Source organism: Staurois parvus, unplaced genomic scaffold (assembly GCF_062004578.1).
Source record: "Staurois parvus isolate SC_StPar_1 unplaced genomic scaffold, SC_StPar_1.0 ptg000019l, whole genome shotgun sequence".
NCBI classification, from domain to species: domain Eukaryota; kingdom Metazoa; phylum Chordata; class Amphibia; order Anura; family Ranidae; genus Staurois; species Staurois parvus.
The window spans coordinates 20,902,222-20,922,759 of NW_028317815.1; the positions used below are offsets into that span (position 1 = coordinate 20,902,222).

Sequence of the window (20,538 nt, forward strand, 5' to 3'; positions counted from 1 at the left end):
AGGAATAGTGCCCCATCGTTGGTGTCCGTGGGGGGAGGAATAGTGCCCCATCGTTGGTGTCCGTGGGGGGAGGAATAGTGCCCCATCGTTGGTGTCCGTGGGGGGAGGAATAGTGCCCCATCGTTGGTGTCCGTGGGGGGAGGAATAGTGCCCCATCGTTGGTGTCCGTGGGGGGAGGAATAGTGCCCCATCGTTGGTGTCCGTGGGGGGAGGAATAGTGCCCCATCGTTGGTGTCCGTGGGGGGAGGAATAGTGCCCCATCGTTGGTGTCCGTGGGGGGAGGAATAGTGCCCCATCGTTGGTGTCCGTGGGGGGAGGAATAGTGCCCCATCGTTGGTGTCCGTGGGGGGAGGAATAGTGCCCCATCGTTGGTGTCCGTGGGGGGAGGAATAGTGCCCCATCGTTGGTGTCCGTGGGGGGAGGAATAGTGCCCCATCGTTGGTGTCCGTGGGGGGAGGAATAGTGCCCCATCGTTGGTGTCCGTGGGGGGAGGAATAGTGCCCCATCGTTGGTGTCCGTGGGGGGAGGAATAGTGCCCCATCGTTGGTGTCCGTGGGGGGAGGAATAGTGCCCCATCGTTGGTGTCCGTGGGGGGAGGAATAGTGCCCCATCGTTGGTGTCCGTGGGGGGAGGAATAGTGCCCCATCGTTGGTGTCCGTGGGGGGAGGAATAGTGCCCCATCGTTGGTGTCCGTGGGGGGAGGAATAGTGCCCCATCGTTGGTGTCCGTGGGGGGAGGAATAGTGCCCCATCGTTGGTGTCCGTGGGGGGAGGAATAGTGCCCCATCGTTGGTGTCCGTGGGGGGAGGAATAGTGCCCCATCGTTGGTGTCCGTGGGGGGAGGAATAGTGCCCCATCGTTGGTGTCCGTGGGGGGAGGAATAGTGCCCCATCGTTGGTGTCCGTGGGGGGAGGAATAGTGCCCCATCGTTGGTGTCCGTGGGGGGAGGAATAGTGCCCCATCGTTGGTGTCCGTGGGGGGAGGAATAGTGCCCCATCGTTGGTGTCCGTGGGGGGAGGAATAGTGCCCCATCGTTGGTGTCCGTGGGGGGAGGAATAGTGCCCCATCGTTGGTGTCCGTGGGGGGAGGAATAGTGCCCCATCGTTGGTGTCCGTGGGGGGAGGAATAGTGCCCCATCGTTGGTGTCCGTGGGGGGAGGAATAGTGCCCCATCGTTGGTGTCCGTGGGGGGAGGAATAGTGCCCCATCGTTGGTGTCCGTGGGGGGAGGAATAGTGCCCCATCGTTGGTGTCCGTGGGGGGAGGAATAGTGCCCCATCGTTGGTGTCCGTGGGGGGAGGAATAGTGCCCCATCGTTGGTGTCCGTGGGGGGAGGAATAGTGCCCCATCGTTGGTGTCCGTGGGGGGAGGAATAGTGCCCCATCGTTGGTGTCCGTGGGGGGAGGAATAGTGCCCCATCGTTGGTGTCCGTGGGGGGAGGAATAGTGCCCCATCGTTGGTGTCCGTGGGGGGAGGAATAGTGCCCCATCGTTGGTGTCCGTGGGGGGAGGAATAGTGCCCCATCGTTGGTGTCCGTGGGGGGAGGAATAGTGCCCCATCGTTGGTGTCCGTGGGGGGAGGAATAGTGCCCCATCGTTGGTGTCCGTGGGGGGAGGAATAGTGCCCCATCGTTGGTGTCCGTGGGGGGAGGAATAGTGCCCCATCGTTGGTGTCCGTGGGGGGAGGAATAGTGCCCCATCGTTGGTGTCCGTGGGGGGAGGAATAGTGCCCCATCGTTGGTGTCCGTGGGGGGAGGAATAGTGCCCCATCGTTGGTGTCCGTGGGGGGAGGAATAGTGCCCCATCGTTGGTGTCCGTGGGGGGAGGAATAGTGCCCCATCGTTGGTGTCCGTGGGGGGAGGAATAGTGCCCCATCGTTGGTGTCCGTGGGGGGAGGAATAGTGCCCCATCGTTGGTGTCCGTGGGGGGAGGAATAGTGCCCCATCGTTGGTGTCCGTGGGGGGAGGAATAGTGCCCCATCGTTGGTGTCCGTGGGGGGAGGAATAGTGCCCCATCGTTGGTGTCCGTGGGGGGAGGAATAGTGCCCCATCGTTGGTGTCCGTGGGGGGAGGAATAGTGCCCCATCGTTGGTGTCCGTGGGGGGAGGAATAGTGCCCCATCGTTGGTGTCCGTGGGGGGAGGAATAGTGCCCCATCGTTGGTGTCCGTGGGGGGAGGAATAGTGCCCCATCGTTGGTGTCCGTGGGGGGAGGAATAGTGCCCCATCGTTGGTGTCCGTGGGGGGAGGAATAGTGCCCCATCGTTGGTGTCCGTGGGGGGAGGAATAGTGCCCCATCGTTGGTGTCCGTGGGGGGAGGAATAGTGCCCCATCGTTGGTGTCCGTGGGGGGAGGAATAGTGCCCCATCGTTGGTGTCCGTGGGGGGAGGAATAGTGCCCCATCGTTGGTGTCCGTGGGGGGAGGAATAGTGCCCCATCGTTGGTGTCCGTGGGGGGAGGAATAGTGCCCCATCGTTGGTGTCCGTGGGGGGAGGAATAGTGCCCCATCGTTGGTGTCCGTGGGGGGAGGAATAGTGCCCCATCGTTGGTGTCCGTGGGGGGAGGAATAGTGCCCCATCGTTGGTGTCCGTGGGGGGAGGAATAGTGCCCCATCGTTGGTGTCCGTGGGGGGAGGAATAGTGCCCCATCGTTGGTGTCAGTGGGGGGAGGAATAGTGCCCCATCGTTGGTGTCAGTGGGGGGAGGAATAGTGCCCCATCGTTGGTGTCAGTGGGGGGAGGAATAGTGCCCCATCGTTGGTGTCAGTGGGGGGAGGAATAGTGCCCCATCGTTGGTGTCAGTGGGGGGAGGAATAGTGCCCCATCGTTGGTGTCAGTGGGGGGAGGAATAGTGCCCCATCGTTGGTGTCAGTGGGGGGAGGAATAGTGCCCCATCGTTGGTGTCAGTGGGGGGAGGAATAGTGCCCCATCGTTGGTGTCAGTGGGGGGAGGAATAGTGCCCCATCGTTGGTGTCAGTGGGGGGAGGAATAGTGCCCCATCGTTGGTGTCAGTGGGGGGAGGAATAGTGCCCCATCGTTGGTGTCAGTGGGGGGAGGAATAGTGCCCCATCATTGGTATTAGTGACACCAATGATTGGGCACTATTCCTCCCACTGACACCAATGATACTTACCTTGCTGACCCCTGCTCCAGCCTGGGCTCGCTCGCTCCCTCCCTCTCCCATGGTACAGACACTTACCGGTCAGATGTCTTCCTTCTCCAGCCGCTCTCCTCCTCTTCACTCGCTCGATCTTCTCGGTGCCGCTTGGCTCCTCCTTTCCAAGCTCCACCTCCTCGCCGGTGATTGGCCGCCTGTGTGCATCTCCTGAGCTACAGTTCCGGCGGCCAATCACCGACGAGGATTGATCCCGGGGGTGTGTCCAGATGACAGGGACGGCATGTCATCCCGCCCACACCTGGAGTCGGATAGAGGAGCGGTGTCTTGGTTCCTAAGGCCATCGGAAATATGTGTTTTCCGATGGTCTTAGGCGACCCCTGTGAAAGTGTTGTTCGACCCCCAGGTTGAGAACCGCTGGTTTACAGGATCACATCTGAGGGTTTAACACAAGTCACCAATTTTGACACTTCGTTTTCATTTTATATGGCTCAAGTTTCAAAAAGGTGGGTCTTCTAAAAGGTGTTAACAAGATGTAAAATAGTAGATCAGGAAAAAGTACGTAAAAAAACAAGCATACATACAGATGTATGTCCAAAATCTAAAATCCGTCCTGTTCTGCTCCTATTCAGCAGGAGATCTGCTCACAGATCCCCCACTGAGCGGAGCAGACTCGATTCCATGCTTGCCTAAGGCAGCCCATAGATGATGCGATTTCCTTTCCTTCCAAAGCTGGTAGAAAGAAAGAAAAATCACTTGATTTCCCCATCAACACAGTAAGTGTTAATGGGAGAATCCCTCTGTCAGCGCTATTGTATTCTGTTGGCATGGAAGCGCAGGGAGCCTTCCTGGCCGGCAGAATAGAGTGAATACTGCTAGCGGGTATAGCCGTTGGCAGTAATTGCATGCAAAAAAAAAATCGAACAGGCTAGTTGCACCAAAGTTGATCGATGGATCGACTTGGATACAATCAACCTGCCCATACATGGATCAAACTTCGGCTGGTCCCTACTGAACTGGCCAAATTTCGATCCATGTAGGGCTGGCTTAAGTGTGACAATCCCCTCATTACAACTATATAGAGACGTAGTATAGAAACAAAAGATAACTGATCTTTGCTGTGGTATGACATAACCCAGAACTTTCACCAACTATAAATGCTATGTAATAGAACTGAACTAGCATTTTCTTTTTTCTTTTCTGACAAAGCCATCCATTTGCTCTACCTACCACTCAATTCAGTTTGTGTTCAAGGATCGGTTACTGCAAGCTGTCTAGTTGTAAAGTGATAATGGACTATGCTTACAGGAAATTCAGGAACACACAATGACCTTAGTTTGTCAACATGGTAACTCTCCCTACATGGTATGGAAATTACTACTCATAGGGGCTATTGTACACAGTGACCACAGACATTCCCCTACTGCCCTGCATGAGCTATCAACAAGAGAATTGCAAGTGACTTCAAATACAAAGCTGTGGAATTCACATGCAATATATGTTTCACAATACAAATGGGCATCAGTAATTGAATTATATTTTTATAGAGAAACTTTTTTTTTTTTTTTTAATTCAGCAATTACAAATACTCTAGCTGCCGAAAATCAGGCACTTTGCAATGCCTAGGGTCCAGCGCTGTCTTCCCGCAGCCAGTTCTTCTTACCACTGCGGGTCCCTGGCACTGCCATCTTGGACACAGAAGCCCACTGTGCAAAAGCTTGCACAGTGCTTTGTTCCTGTAGCCTCCAAGGACATGTACTGTGTCTTGGGCGGGAAGGAGGTGTGAGTGGGTACCGAAAAAAAATTAAAAATTAGTACTCTCTGCCACCTACCCCCTAAGAAAAAAAAAATGTGTAACAGTTACAGGCTGGAGGGGGTGCAAACCAGTGGGACTACACACTTTTTGAATGAAGGTTTACATTAATAAGGTGGCTAGATATCAGCTTTGATTGGCTTGGGTTGTAAGTCATTATATGGATATTCCTGTGCAGTCTGTTCCAATAGTCTGCATACACAGCTATGCTGCAGAAATTTAGGTTTTTGAAGTTTGAAGGCTTTATCATACAGGATAGGTCCTTTTGAATGATATACATCTTAATATTTTTAAAACTTAAAGTGTATGTAAATCAAATTCACTATATTGCCAAAAGTATTGGTACACCCCTCCAAATAATTGGATTGAGGTGTTCCAATCACCTCCATGGCCACAGGTGTATAAAATCAAGCACCTAGGCATGCAGACTGCTTCTACAAACATTTGTGAAAGAACGGGTCACTCTCAGGAGCTCAGTGAATTCAAGTGTAGTACCGTGATAGGTTGCCACCTGTGCAATATGTCCATCCGTGAAATTTCCTTGCTACTAAATATTCCACGGTCAACTGTTAGTGGTGTTATAACAAAGTGGAAGCAACTGGGAACAACAGCAACTCAGCCATGAAGTGGTAGGCCACATAAAATGACAGAGCGGGGTCAGTGCAGGCTGAAGCGCACAGTGCGCTGAAGTTGCCAACTGTCTACAGAGTCAATAGCTAAAGACCTCCAAACTTTGTGTGGCCTTCAGATTAGCACAACAATAGTGCATAGAGAGCTTCATTGAATGGGTTTCCATGGCCGAGCAGCTGCATCCCAGCCTTACATCACCAAATGCAAAGCAAAGCGTCAGATGAAATGGTGTAAAGCACTCCATCACTGGACTCTAGAGCAGTGGAGACGTTCTCTAGGGTGACCAATCATGCTTCTCTGGCAATCCGATGGACGTGTCTGGGTTTGGCGGTTTCCAGGAGAAAAGTACTTGCCAGACTGCATTGTACCAAGTGTAAAGTTTGGTGGGGGGTTGTTTTTCAGGGGTTGAGTGTGACAATATTTAGACCAGTGGGATATGAGGGAAAAAGTGTAACAGGGACACAGATAAAAATTAGTCTGACAGGGGTTTTAGCCTTCACCATTCTAAAAAAAAAGTGTTACTGTACAAAAGTTGCTCTCATTTTATTGAAGGCCTGGATGGCAGTAGAAATCTGATAAGACATTCTTACTCTTACCCACACTATCCAAAATTAAGGAATACAATTTTTATCTGGGCATACACTTACAATGTCTGATGAAATGTACAGAATATGGTGTCTTAAAACTCCCATAGCACAAGGTATATACAGTCATGGCCGAAATTGTTGGCACCCTTGATATTTTTCCTGAAAATCAAGTATTTCACACAAAAAAGGTATTGCATTAACACATGTTTTGCTATACACATGTTTATTCCCTTTGTATGTATTGGAACAAATATAAAACAGAGGCAGAAAAGCAAATATGACATAATGTCACACAAAACCCCAAAAATGGGCTGGACAAAAGTATTGGCACCCTTAACTTAATATTTGGTTGCACACCCTTTGGAAAACATAACTGAAATCAGTCGCTTCCTATAACCATCAATAAGCTTCTGACACCTCTCACCCGGAATTTTGGACCACTCTTCCTTTGCAAACAGCTCCAGGTCTCTCTTATTGGAAGGACACCTTTTCCCAACAGCAATTTTAAGATCTCTCCACAGGTGTTCAATGGGATTTAGATCTGGGCTCATTGCTGGCCACTTCAGAACTCTCCAGCGCTTCTTTGCCATCCATTTCTGAGTGCTTTTTGACGTATGTTTGGGGTCATTGTCCTGCTGGAAGACCCAGGATCTTGGACGCAAACCCAGCTTTCTGACACTGGGCCCTACAGTGCGACCCAAAATCCTTTGGTAATCCTCAGATTTCATGATGCCTTGCACACAGTCAAGGCACCCAGTGCCAGAGGCAGCAAAACAACCCCAAAACATCATTGAACCTCCACCATATTTTACCGTAGGTACTGTGTTTTGTTCTTTGTAGGCCTCATTCCGTTTTCGGTAAACAGTAGAATGATGTGCTTTACCGAAAAGCTCTATCTTGGTCTCATCTGTCCACAAGACGTTTTCCCAGAAGGCTTTTGGCTTACTCAAGTACATTTTGGCAAACTGTAGTCTTGCTTTTTTATGTCTCTGTGTCAGCAGTGGGGTCCTCCTGGGTCTCCTGCCATAGCGTTTCATTTCATTTAAATGTCGACGGATAGTTCGCGCTGACACTGATGCTCCCTGAGCCTGCAGGACAGCTTGAATGTCTTTGGAACATGTTTGGGGCTGCTTATCCACCATCCGGACTATTCTGCGTTGCAATCTTTCATCAATTTTCCTCATCCGTCCACGACCAGGGAGATTAGCTACAGTGCCATGGGTTGCAAACTTCTTGATAATGTTGCGCACTGTGGACAAAGGCAAATCTAGTTCTCTGGAGATGGACTTGTAACCTTGAGATTGTTGATATTTTGCCACAATTTTGGTTCTCAGGTCCTCAGACAGTTCTCGTCTCCTCTTTCTGTTGTCCATGCTTAGTGTGGCACAGACAGACACACAATGCAAAGGTTAAGTGAACGTCTCTCCTTTTTATCTGCTTTCAGGTGTGATTTCTATATTGCCCACACCTGTTACTTGCCCCAGGTGAGTTTACAGGAGCATCACATGCTTGTAACATTCTTATTCATCCGCAGTTGTGAAAGGGTGCCAATACTTTTGTCCAGCCCATTTTTGGAGGTTTGTGTGACATTATGTCGAATTTGCTTTCTTTCCTCCCTTTTTTTGTTTTGTCCCAATACACACAAAGGGAATAAACATGTGTATAGCAAAACATGTGTTAATGCAATACGTTTCGTGAGAAATACATGATTTCCTGGAGAAATATCAAGGGTGCCAACAATTTCGGCCATGACTGTATATGATTGATTTATAAATCCTGAATAAAGAAAAAGATTCCATCTGTAACAGGTCCAGTGCATGTTCTATAAAAATATTGTTGGATAGATTGCTATGGGTAAACAGTCTATTTATCTTCAGTCCCAATGTGTTCTATACATGGGAAATCAGTAACCAAGTATAGAACAAAAAAGGTGAGCACAAAAAGGGGGCAGTTCATGCAAACAATTTACAAGAAACCAGTGGCATGCATGTGTTCATTGCTCGATGTCATATTGTAGACACTGGTCTGGCTTCACAGGTAGGTTGTTTGATCAATCTGTTGCACTTACCAGGAGGCAATGGCATATACATTCGGCTTGCTGCTTCTGAAATTCTGCACATGACATGAAATGCAAAATACTCTGATGGGTTTCCACTAGCATCACTGCACAAAATAAAAAGTACATTTGTGATTAGATATTTATTTAAGTTTGTATTTTTAACTTTAATTTAAAGGAAAAGACATAACTGCAAGAATTACATTTACATATGGCTGAAAATATGAGGCAGAATCAGGTACCCAAATTGTGCACTTTACAGGTGTGCAAACTATAATGCCAAAATAAATGCACTGCCCCAGATTCAACAGGACTGTCTGCAAAATGCCAGGGTCCCAAGGACCCATGATTACCCCTTAGAATGCTGCATAAATCCAGCAGTCAGTTCAATCCCTACTGACATGTTACATTTGGTTGAAAGGAATCTGCTTGGGACAGTATATTTACTTTAGTCTCTGCATAGTATAAGTACACAGTGACACTGCTACGTAGAGACTCCTCATATGGCCATCTGATCTTCCTACTGATGCAAAACTCATAACAAAAAAGTCTTTCTGCAACCTTTCTACTTTAAAATGTTGCAAAATGCTGAGGCCACCACCCCATATGAAACATTCAGATCTGACTCAGTAGGAGGCCACAGGCAGGTATATTGTGGTGTATGAAGATGAAGATATACAATAAGCTGCAAGGTGAAAGCTATTATGCTTTGCAAGAGATATAGGATGACATATTGCAGAAAAAAAAAGATAAAATGTGATGCAGAAGTGCAAAACAGCAACTTCAGGGTGAGCATTATATTAAGGAGTATTGTATGAATCTGCATATTATCCAAAACCACTTTGTATCTTATGGGGGAACAAAAACAAGATGGCATGCCTTGTCTGGGGATGCATTAAATAAGGAAAGCAACCTCCTAAAGTGCATTACATGTGAAGTCTTTGGTGTGCATTTTGTGCTACATTAAAGTGTCCGAGGATGCATCATATCGAAGGGGCAAAGTTCCAAAGTGAGGGGCAAGTGTCTGTGAACCAACATATGACTGGGAATTAACATATAAAGTGGTAAGTCCTCTTCACATGTATCCACAATATAAAACCGCGCACACCTAGTCTCTGTAACAGATCAGGAACCTCTAACCATTTCTTGTAACATTTTAAAAAAGTCTGTTTAAAGCTGAACTCCAGCTTTTGGTACACTTTACAAGCTAGCCCAAAGGAACTATGTCCCTCACTAACATGTGAGGCTGCTGGATGTGTGGTATAAAAACAGAATGTAGCTGAGGTTACATACAACACTGTGTTCCAGGTGTGAGCTGAGACCTTCCCATCTCAAACCTAGAATACAAGAGTCTGTCTGAGCAGCGCACATCCACTCATAGAAAGCTATGTATTCTATCAATGAATACAAAGCTTCCTTTGACTGGCTGAGTCAGCGAGGCGGGCTGATGATGTCACAACCTCTGACTCAGCCAATCAGAGAAAGCTTTGTACTGACTGATAGAATACATCACTTTCTTTGAGTGGCTGAGCGCTGCTCAGACAGACTATTGTGTTCTGGGTCTGAGATGGGAAGGTCTCGGCTCGCACCCGGAACACAGTGCAGTATGGTGCATGTAGCCTCAGATATAGTATACATGTATGTGTTTATACTGCACATCCAGCGGCCTCACATGTTAGTGAGGAACACAGTTCTTTTGGGTCAGCATGCAAAGTGTACCAAAAGCAGGAGTTCAACTCTAAACACATGTGCAATCTTGTGCATCATATGAATAGACCCTGAAAATGGGAGCAGCGTCTTGTAACATGAGAGTTATCAATAATATTTGAGGGTGGGGTTTCTGGAAAACCAAATACAAACTTTTTTTTTTCCCAAAAAACTGCCATGATCATTTTAAATTTACCCACTTTTATTAAACTCTATGCATACTGTCACATTTAGTGTTAAGCTACACTCTTTTGCCATATTCTGATTGCAAAAAGTTATATAAATCAGTAAAGGCCAAACAAAATTCATATGCGAGTCCTGCTATGCAGGTTCATTTTACACCTCATTCTCCACCATTCTTACACTTGCGTCTTAACTAGATAGTCTGTATCATAGTAAGATAAAGACAGGATTGCATGCAAAATACTTTGAGAATATGATAATCTCCATACTTACATGGTTAAAACTTTAGAGTCCAGCATGTGTTTCTTCCATACAACCTCCAGCATCAAACATACCAGGTCAAGCTGCAAGGAAAAAAAAACAAAAAAACAACAAACTAGTATAGATACTTGTAGAATAGAATTCAAAACACAGACACACACGATATGGACTCCACTAAACCTCTGAAGGTATGTTGTGGTATCTGGCAGAAAGCCATCAGTAGCAGATCCTTTAAGTCATGTAAGTTGTGAGGTGGGGCCCCCCCATGTTTTTCCAGCACTTCCTACAGATGCTCAGTTGGAATGAGATTTGGAAGCCAGGTCAACATCTCAAACTCGTTATGTTCCTTAAACTATTTCTGAATTCCTCAGAGCAGGCCATCTTCTTCCATTGCTCTTTGGTCCAATTCTGATGCTCATGCGCTCACTGTAGGCACTTGTGTCTGTGGACATGAGTCAGAATAGGCACCCTGACTGCTCTGCTCCCATACACATCAAACTGCAACATACTGTATGTTCTGACACCTTTCTACTAGAACCAGGATTAAAATTTGTTTACCAATTTTAGCTCCTTTATTATATCAGACTACACAGGCCAGCCTTCACTTCCCACATGCATCAATGAGCCTTTGCTGCCCATGACCCTGTCACTAGTTTTCCATCTTTGTACCACTTTCAGTAGGTCCAGACCACTGCATACCAGGAACATTCCACAATTGCTGCAGTTTTGGAGTTGCTCTGAGCCAGTCATCCAGCCATCACAATTTGACCCCTGTCAAAGTTGCTCAAATCCTTACCGTTGCCCACTTTTTCTGCTTTCAGATGCTTTTGTCACAAGATAAATCAAGGTTGCTCACTTTACATACATACATGCATTACTATCTTTGAAATTTCCTCCCTCTCCATATCCCAAAATGTAAAGCATGTAAGGCCCCTTTCATAGTGATGGTCTGATAGGGTCTGCCTCTCAGTTTTTCCAGGCGGACCCGATCGAACCATTCGTAGACCTCTATGGGCATCTGATCCGATCATGTACGCTAAAACAGACGGCGGATCGGATGACAGTCAAGTAGAAACGGGACAGACAGTCTGTTTCCATCAGACAGCCCCATAGAAAAGCAGAAAGGACACCGACCTGTCATCCACTTAATCCAAAGAACAAAAGGTATACCGCTCAGGCAAACAATCCAGATCAATCCACAACAGGTGCAGGCTCTGGCTCGTCACCACACATGATGCAAAACACCAGAACATGAATACAGGACTTAATGCGTTTCACACAATCTCGTGCTTAATCATAACCTTTGTTATGATTAAGCACGAGATCATGTGAAAAGCGTTAACAAGTCCTGTATTCATGTCCTGGTGTTTTGTGTGTCCTATGGATTAATAAATATACACTATATTCATCTATCCTCCCATGTGCGGCTGACCCTTCTTCCAAATTGCTGTCATCCACTTACTCAGCGGGGATCAGCGGAGAGATTCCCTACTGAGCAAACAGATCCACTGATGGGTCCGCTCTGCCTGAAAGGGGCCTAACACTGTTGACCAAAACATTTTTCTTATGTATAAGCATCTAATTTGTTGTAAACAAACACCCCCAACCCCCGCTTACATTTAAACCACATTTAACAAGTTGACTCATTTGATTCCGAGTCCACAACCACTTAGTGCATTTACCTGTTTAGAAAAAAAGTTCAAAACAATCTTTTCAATTTTGTTTTTTCCAACATGATGGAGATGTTGTGATAAATGATCTCTTAGCTTTACCATCATCTGCAATGAAAGAATTGTAAATAGTTTTTTAGGTAACACTTTCTGAATTATATTACAAGGTAAACAATAGGCATTACATTTTCGATCCATGGAAGAGGATTTCTGAAAGGCTGCCATGGTTTTCTAGAACTTTCACATCATCCTCATGTCTCTTGCAAGATCTTACTAAATAAGTCAGATGTTATCTTACTCCTTTCGATTTAATATTCAATGTTCTCTTACTCATTTCGATTTAATACTCAATCATCTCCAGATTGTAAACTCACATGGGCAGGGCCCACCTAACAATGCTGTAATGAACTAGAACTGTCTCCCTTTATTTTGTAAATTCCTGTCCAAACTGTTGACGCTATATAAATACTGTATAATAATAAGAATAATACTTTTCGTCTCCTGCAAGGAAAGACCTGAGCATAATGACCTTCGTACATGAACATATTTTACCTATTTCAGTTCACATTTTGCAACACTGCCCTATATTTCACAGCAATGTATTTTGAAACTTTCTTAGTTTCTTCAGTCTGGGAAATATAGAGTTATAACCATCTAAAAAGATTGCGTTAACCAGTCATATAATTTAGGGTTGGAGACATCTGGTGTGCACTGCAGAAACTGCAATAAGTAAATTATTTCAAAGGAAACCAATTATATATATGGGTTGATTTACTAAGGGCAAATAGATATAAAGAGTAATGCCACTTTTGTTGACAGAAAAGCATTACCCTCTGGGTGATCTATGTGCATTGCAGGAATTTCAACAAACTTTGTTGCAGATTCCTACCTTTTGTTATTCTGAAGAATTAGCAGTTTGTCTGTGTCCATGTGCAGTCATTGATTCTGTATGAGAGTGGTTTCATAATTATTAATCAGCTGCTGCCCCTGCGGGGCTCTAATGAGGAAACTTGCAAAGTAAGCATCCCTTTACATGTGATTTCCCTTTTGAGAGCATTTCACCAAAAATGACATTTTTGTTGCAAGGGATGCTCAAAAGCTGACTTCTCTTAGTGTAGACTTCTGGCAAAATCAGTGAGCCAATCACTGGAAACAAGGAAAATACATTTCTGGGGGGCGTTCTGTACACCATCTGTGTACAAAATGCCTCCAGGTAACCATATTGCATTGCATTTTACTGAATATTACAGTGCTGCAAATTTAGAAGGTAATTGTTAATAACATTCAGTTTCAATAGGACTTTAGAATTGTGTACGCTATATTTTTTTATTTGCTATCTTTTGTTTTACCCATGAAAGTGGAGCTCCCTTTAATTTTTCACTTTGCAAGGGAATTTTCCCCAAGGCTTAGTGAAAGTTTTACTTTCTTTGCATGTGATTGGGTATTCTTTACAAAGAAAATTTTTACCACATTTACTAAGCTAGGTAAATCAGCCCCATACTGTGCACTGCATGTAGTAGATTAAACATCAACTGGCAAAATTCCAGTATAAAATAAGGTGAAAAATTGGTTCTAAGATATACACACACACACACACACGTGTAAAAATTAGGTACACCCCATGCAAGTATCTTTAGGGAAAAAAAAAAAAAAAAACTGTGGCAAGTCATATCATTCTTGTAGCTGTATAACAGGTCCATCTAGTTCAACAGTCTTTTCATGTGGTTATGTCTGAGATACATTGTTCAAACGTTGGATTGTCTCAGAAAGAAATGTCAGCTAAAACATGTGAAGGAGGAAATCTTCACTTTGGTCCAAACAGACTTTGCCAATTTCAGTATCAGTAACCGGATATTAGAAAGATATAGTTTGGGGGTTTTAAGATAGATCAATAGCCACCTTATATTCAGAATATGTGCCAGATATGCCTCTGTGGTAGGAGGACAATTAGATTGGGCCCAGGTTTTTAAGAGTTTTAATTTTCCAGCCAAATAATAAGAGTATTTATGGAAAGGCCATTTCAGCTTCCTCCTTAGGCCTTTGTAGAGAGGAAAGTTTCAATTTGTATTTATTCGGTATTGGTCCATATGAAAAAGAGGAAAATAGTAAATCAAAGTGTCATTATAGAAAAAAAAAAATATCCATAAATGCTGTATTCTATGCTGTTCATACTCATGAATAGAATTTGCTTTCTGTATTCTGCAAAAAACCTGGTTGATCTTGCTGTTCTCTCTCTCCCTTCAGTCCTTGTCCCCAAAGTAGGGGATTTTGCAGAATAGTGTTGGCAGCTACTGCACATGCTCAGTTTTCAGTGTGTCTATGCTAAGCATTTTCTCCCCATCACATCTGAGCAGCCCATTGAACTTTAGAGTTTAGAGAACTTTAGAGTAGGGGTGGTGATATTACATCTTGATTGGTGGAGACTATACCTCACCTGTTATTCTAAGACACAGACAGGAGGGGTGCGACAGAGTGTGTGATTGGCAGAAATCCACCCACACCATGTTATTTCCAAAAATAATAAAGATTTTGATTTCAAATATATATTTGTATGACAATTTTAAAAACGGTTTATTGATATTATGTTTACTCTGTTTCAAAGGCTTTTTTTTGATCATGCGACCAGCAGCAGAGGACTAGAAGCTCCTCCTGCTTATGTTTCCCTGCAGACAGGCTGTCCTTTTATACTCTCCTAATACAGGATGACCGTAACCTATTTCACTCAGAGCTGTTATCCACATGCTTTTCTCTATTTAGGTCATTATTTGTGATGTTCACGCTCACTGTCTGTGCTACACATGTGATAGTTTTACTTCTGCTGGAATTGGTCTGTACTTTCCTGCTGTCCCTGATGATTGAAATAATTGTCATATCAATTAATTTTTTTGACATGTTTGAATATGCATATATTTGGATATGGGCCTGAATGATTTTCTGTTCCTCCGGACTATATCTATGATCCTTAATAATTCCTACTTATAGGCTGATAGGAACCTATATCATTCAGATGCTCAGTAATTATGCTATCTAACATGGTCATTGTTTATGATGATGACAAATTATTTTCTATTAACAAGTTTATTACTTCACTAATTTGCGGGTTATGAATATTCTGTATTTAGTAGAGCAAATCCATGATGAGTGGTACTCTATTACAGCCTTTGGATATCGCAATCTTGATTGTTGATTTTTTAATAGTTGTGATGTGTTTTCACCTTGCAAGGTTTCAACTCATTGTGAGATTTACAATAAAGTAATTTTTGCACCTGATACTACTCTGCTTGAGTTTATTTTAAACCATTACTTTATTGCCTTTCTTTAGGGTTGTTTTTTCGTATGCTATAGTCTTCTGTGGTTATAACCCATATCTCCTAGATTGTAAGCTCCAAGGAGCAGAGCCCTCAAATCCCTCTTGTATTGAACTGTATTGTTGCTGTATTGTCTTCCATTATATTGTAAAGCACTGAGCAAACTGTTGGCTCTACATAAATCCTGTATAATAATAATATCATTTATTGATGAGTCAGAGAGTAATTATATAAGGGTGATCCACCTTTCAGGGGCGGACTGACCATTTGGAAACTCAGGCACTGCCCGAGGGCCTGGGGTCAGTAGCGGGCCCCATGAGATGCCCCGGTACCTTTTTCATAGGCTTTTTTGAGTTTCTGCAAGGACACAGGGGCCCCATGATCCCCTATTGTCAGTCCGCCCCGCCACCTATTCACTGTGGCATTTTTCTAGTATTTTTCCTGCTTATGTTTCCCTGCAGACAGGCTGGGAAAAAAACTGGGTCATGTGACAGCTGTATCATGACTATGAAAAGGGTACTTAGTTTTTACCTATTAAAATAATTACAGTGCCATCATCCACATACAGAAATAGAAGGGATAATATAAATTAAACAGTGTAAGTTTAGTATCAATTTAAGTTAATTTAAGTATATAAGTACCATCACTGGCATTTAATCATTTCAATTAAGTTGATTCTACCAGCGTCAGTTACAGCTAACGTGAATCACACAAGTAATTTACTCTTAATAGTTTGTAATAATGTGTCTATATTTTCTGAAATTGCTTGCTGGGGGTCCTTTAGTATTTAATTCCCCAGATACAATACTTAAAAAGAGGTAACCATGGCAAGATGATATTGAAGACGTTTGTAAGTACATAACGGTTTGGAGACTGTCCTCAAAACAGATTTTTACCAGTTAATTTTCAGTCCCGAATATTTACTAAATGTTTTAGTGGCACCTATCTCCAATTTTAAGGGTAGACCTACAGCCAAGAGATACAATATTAAATAAGCTGTGTAAATGCCTTTGTTCTGGAGTGATACCTTCAAAGCTGTCCATTTGGTGAATGTTTATAGCTAGGGTTTAATTGTGATCGTAAAAAAGAGAGGAGCAGAAAAAAAAAAAAAAAAGGACATCTCTACCTTGTGCCTCTGTGAAAAACATTTGTAAAAATGAAATAGAATAAAATGGTCTTAGCTGTATCTAAAGAGGCCAAAGCACATGTTTCTGAAATATATACTGCCATTTGTTTATTAATTTGGGTCCTATGAATATTAGTTGTGGCTGACAGGCATAAAACCTCAATGGCCATCATGTAGAACTGAGAAAATGACCCAGTTTAGTCTAGCGACCAATATTTTTATAAGAACTTCATTTAATTTTGTCCTCTGGTCAGAATACAATAGCACAGTGGAAGAAATCCCTGCATCACACAATCATTAGGATGATGCAGGGATCTGTCAGGTTTTTACTGTTTGAAAAAAAAAAAAAACCCTGAACATGTATACCCATATATGCAAATGACAGATGGGCGGTGGTTCTCTCGTTCTGGGAGGACGTCATATGACGTCTTTCTACTCTAACCACATGTGCGCGCGGCGATCGGTGGTGCGCTGTGTCTCTGGGACACAGCGGATCACCAAATCAGCGGAAAGAGTCGATCACTTCGGCTCTGTCATGTGATCAGCTGTGTCTAATCACAGCTGATCGCATGTAAATAAAGAAATGCCGGTTATCTGCATTTCTCTCCTCACAAGCTGTCACGTCAACAGCTCGTGTGGAGAGGAGAGCCGGTAATCGGCATTCCTCAGAGGGAACATTTACACTGATCATCAGTACCCTGATGATCAGTGTAGCCCCATCAGTGCCACCTATCAGTGCCCATCAATACCACCTGTCAGTGCCCATCAATGCCACATATCAATGCCTACCAGTGCACATCAATGCCCATCTGAGCTGCCTTTCAGTGCCACCTGTCAGTGCCACCTATGAGTCATGCCAATCAGTGCCGCCCATCAGTGATTCCTGTCAATGCCCATCAATGCCACCTACCAGTGTCTCCTCATCAGTACTGCCTATCACTGCACATCAGTGAAGGAGAAAAATTATTCATTTACAAAATTTTATAACAGAAACTAAGAAAAAAAACTCAGTAGGTTTTGGTTTGTTTTGCAAAAAATAAAAAAACCCCAGTGGTGATTAAATACCACAAAAAGAAAGCTCTATCGGTTTAAAAAAAAAAAGATAAAAATTTCATATGGGTACAGTGTTGCATGACCGCGCAATTGTCATTCAAAGTGCAACAGCGCTGAAAGCTGAAAACTGGCCTGGGCAGGAAGGGGGTGAAAGTGCCAGGTAGAAAAGTGGTTAACAATAGATTATATTTGGCAAAATAGACCACAGAGGGCGCCCCCCCTTTGCGGTCCTCCCAGGTGTGATGTCATTTCTTGTACCATCTATGAGCTCCACAGTGGTTCTGGAACTTTCGGTTTCTGGCGTCCATTGAGTTATCTGTTGGTCACATTGGAGCTTATACTCCTGGAAGCACAATGCAAGGCTTGCCTTCATTACTGCTCATGGATAGAGTAATGCCATTTAGGTTTTATACCAAGTGAGCTGCTAATAACATGTTTTTAATTATTATTATTATACAGTATTTATAAAGCGCCAATAGTTCGCTCAGCGCTGTACATTACAGAGGGGGACAGAACATGTGACAAAACAATACCAATACAATGCAAAACATGAGGGGATTGAGGGCCCTGCTCTTTCGAGCTTACAATCTAGGAATTTAATAAAAATTTTACTTACATACTGCATTTAGTTGGCACCCCTCTGCTGTGCCTCATTTTTTTTTCCATTTGGCATTTTCAAGTAGTCTATTCAAATGTAGGTGTGAGATGCGATCCCAAGCCAAATGATTTGGTCCAATAGGATTAGCTCAAAATGTTTGCTTGTTTCAGCCTCAGTCAGTCAGCTTTTTGGTTAAATTTGCTTGGCCAGCCAGCCAGTCAGACAAATGTAGTTGTATGAAATGTACACAGCTTGTAGATTATTTTCCTCAGTGTAATGATTAAATTTCATATCACTTGGCAAACTTTTTAAATCCCTTGCCAGAATCATGAGATATGCAGAACTTTGGAGGGCCTTCGAAAGCTCTGTTGATCTTGGTTTGATGACACATAAATGTCAATTGCATTACTTCCACTAAACGTTCAATCTCCCAAAATGGAATGTACACTTACTTGAACAAAGAACGAGGGTACATATACCCACATGCTAAAAAGCCAAGAGGAGGACTAGCTACCCAAATTTTTGTTAGGAATTTTGTATTATAGTAAGAATATTGAATATGTTGTTTGTACACCCCTGAAATGGAGAAAGTAACACCATCACCTTCATATTTCAAAAATATTGCCTGTAATATATATACACATATCAAGGGGAGATCACCATATTGTACCATTCTTTCATATGAATGGAAATCAAAATGGTGTCTCCACAAAGATGTTATAAAATACTATATGAAAAAAGTAATAAGTCAAATATCCCAGTCTCACCCTTTTAAGGATTATGCAAGCCTAGCAAAATATATATAAACCACTAACACACTGTACGATGTGTGGTGTGTTTATCATTTTCTAATAGGGGTAATTTTAGCCCCTATTTGCAGTGTTTCCACTGTCTGAAAATTCCCTTTCTAGATATTTAGCAATGTGCGCTGCAACTAAATGGGGTTATTGGTTGGAGACCAACACCACACCTACTCATTAAAAAAAAAAAAATAGCCAATTGCTGAATAGGTTATTTATTGGGTTAATGAAAGCCTATTGTGAATGGTTATAGTTTCCTACACCTTATGATAGAAGACCATTTCCACCTTCCCTTTTAGCTGCAGGTAAATGAAATAAAGTAAATGTAAGGGTGTACTTAATTTTTCCATACGAAAAACTTGCATTTTACAGTTTATTTTTATATCATGAAAAGGACTACACTGTCATTTGTTCAACTTTATCACCTTTATATGAATTAAAATCTAATGCCATGCACACACATACAATTCCACAGCAGAAGTTACAGAACTTCCGATGTTAGAAAGATCTACATTACTGTGTACATTGTGAAGTAACCATATTGTTATGCTACACATACCAGTCCCATCAGATCCTTTTGAATGTAGTCTTCTTCTGGGATTAATGGCACGGTGCTTTCTGTTAGGGAAAAAAAAAATGCCATAGCGAATAAGCCTAATTGGAGAATTCCAAACCCTGTGCAAAAACCAGACTGGTTTTAATCAGATTAGGAGGAGCTGGATGGCAGTCATGTAATTTGGATACTATCCAGCTAAACCAAATGAACAAAGAAATACTGCAGGTACCACTTATAGTGACATAGCTAGTCTGGTTGAAGAAAAAAAAAAAAAAGAAAAAAAAAGAGACAGGTCCATGTGTTCAACCAATAAAAGTGAAAAAAAAATTATACAATCCTATACATACAACTGATCCAGAGGGAGGAAAAAAACCCAATAAAGCTCCAATTTGCTCCAGCAGGGAAAAAAAATCCTAATCCCCCAAGAGACAATTGGATATTCTCTGGATATATTCTGAACAATCTACTGAGGTGGACAGGACCAGCTCTTGAAGGAATCTATTCCACATTTTACAGCTCCTACTGTAAGGAAGCCTTTCTGTATTTGGAGATTAAATCTCTTTTCCTCCAGACGTAAAGAGTGCCCCCTTGTCCTCTGTGATGACCTTAAAGTGAATATCTCCACACCAAGTTCACTATATGGACCACCTATGTATTTATAAATGTTAATCATATCCCCCTTAATCTCCTCTTCTCAAGAGAGAATACATCCAGTTCCTCTAATCTTTCCTCATAGCTGAGCTCCTCCATGCCTCGTATCAGTTTGGCTGCCCTTCTCTGTACTTTCTCCAGTTGCCCGATATCCTTTTTGTGAACTGCTATCCAAAACTGAATATTCCAGAAGGGGTCTTACCGGGGTAAAATGATCTCTCTCGCTCTCTGGAGTCTACACCCCTCTTAATACAAAGGATTTTGCTCACTTTGAAAACCGCAGCTTGGCATTGCATGCTATTATGCTTATGATCTACTAGAACTCCCAGATCCTTCACCATTGACTCCCCAGTTACACTCCCCCTAGCATGTATGGTGCATGCATATTCTTAGCCTCCCGAGTGCATAACTTCACATTTATCAAAATTAAACC

The 20,538-nt window shown here is 43.4% G+C and overlaps 1 protein-coding gene across 2 annotated transcripts in view; it reads right to left on the bottom strand.

Moving 5' to 3' along the window:
- The window catches only part of GSAP (gamma-secretase activating protein), a 117,517-nt gene that overhangs the window by 15,823 nt on the left and 81,156 nt on the right, over positions 1-20,538 (bottom strand). For both annotated transcript variants that reach the window (XM_089685686.1, XM_089685694.1), the window contains 4 exons: positions 19,458-19,516; positions 12,026-12,121; positions 10,356-10,426; positions 8,205-8,299 (listed from right to left, as the gene is read on the bottom strand). In XM_089685686.1, coding sequence (XP_089541812.1) covers positions 8,205-8,299; positions 10,356-10,426; positions 12,026-12,121; positions 19,458-19,516 — 321 coding nt within the window. The remainder of the gene's footprint in view (positions 1-8,204; positions 8,300-10,355; positions 10,427-12,025; positions 12,122-19,457; positions 19,517-20,538) is intronic.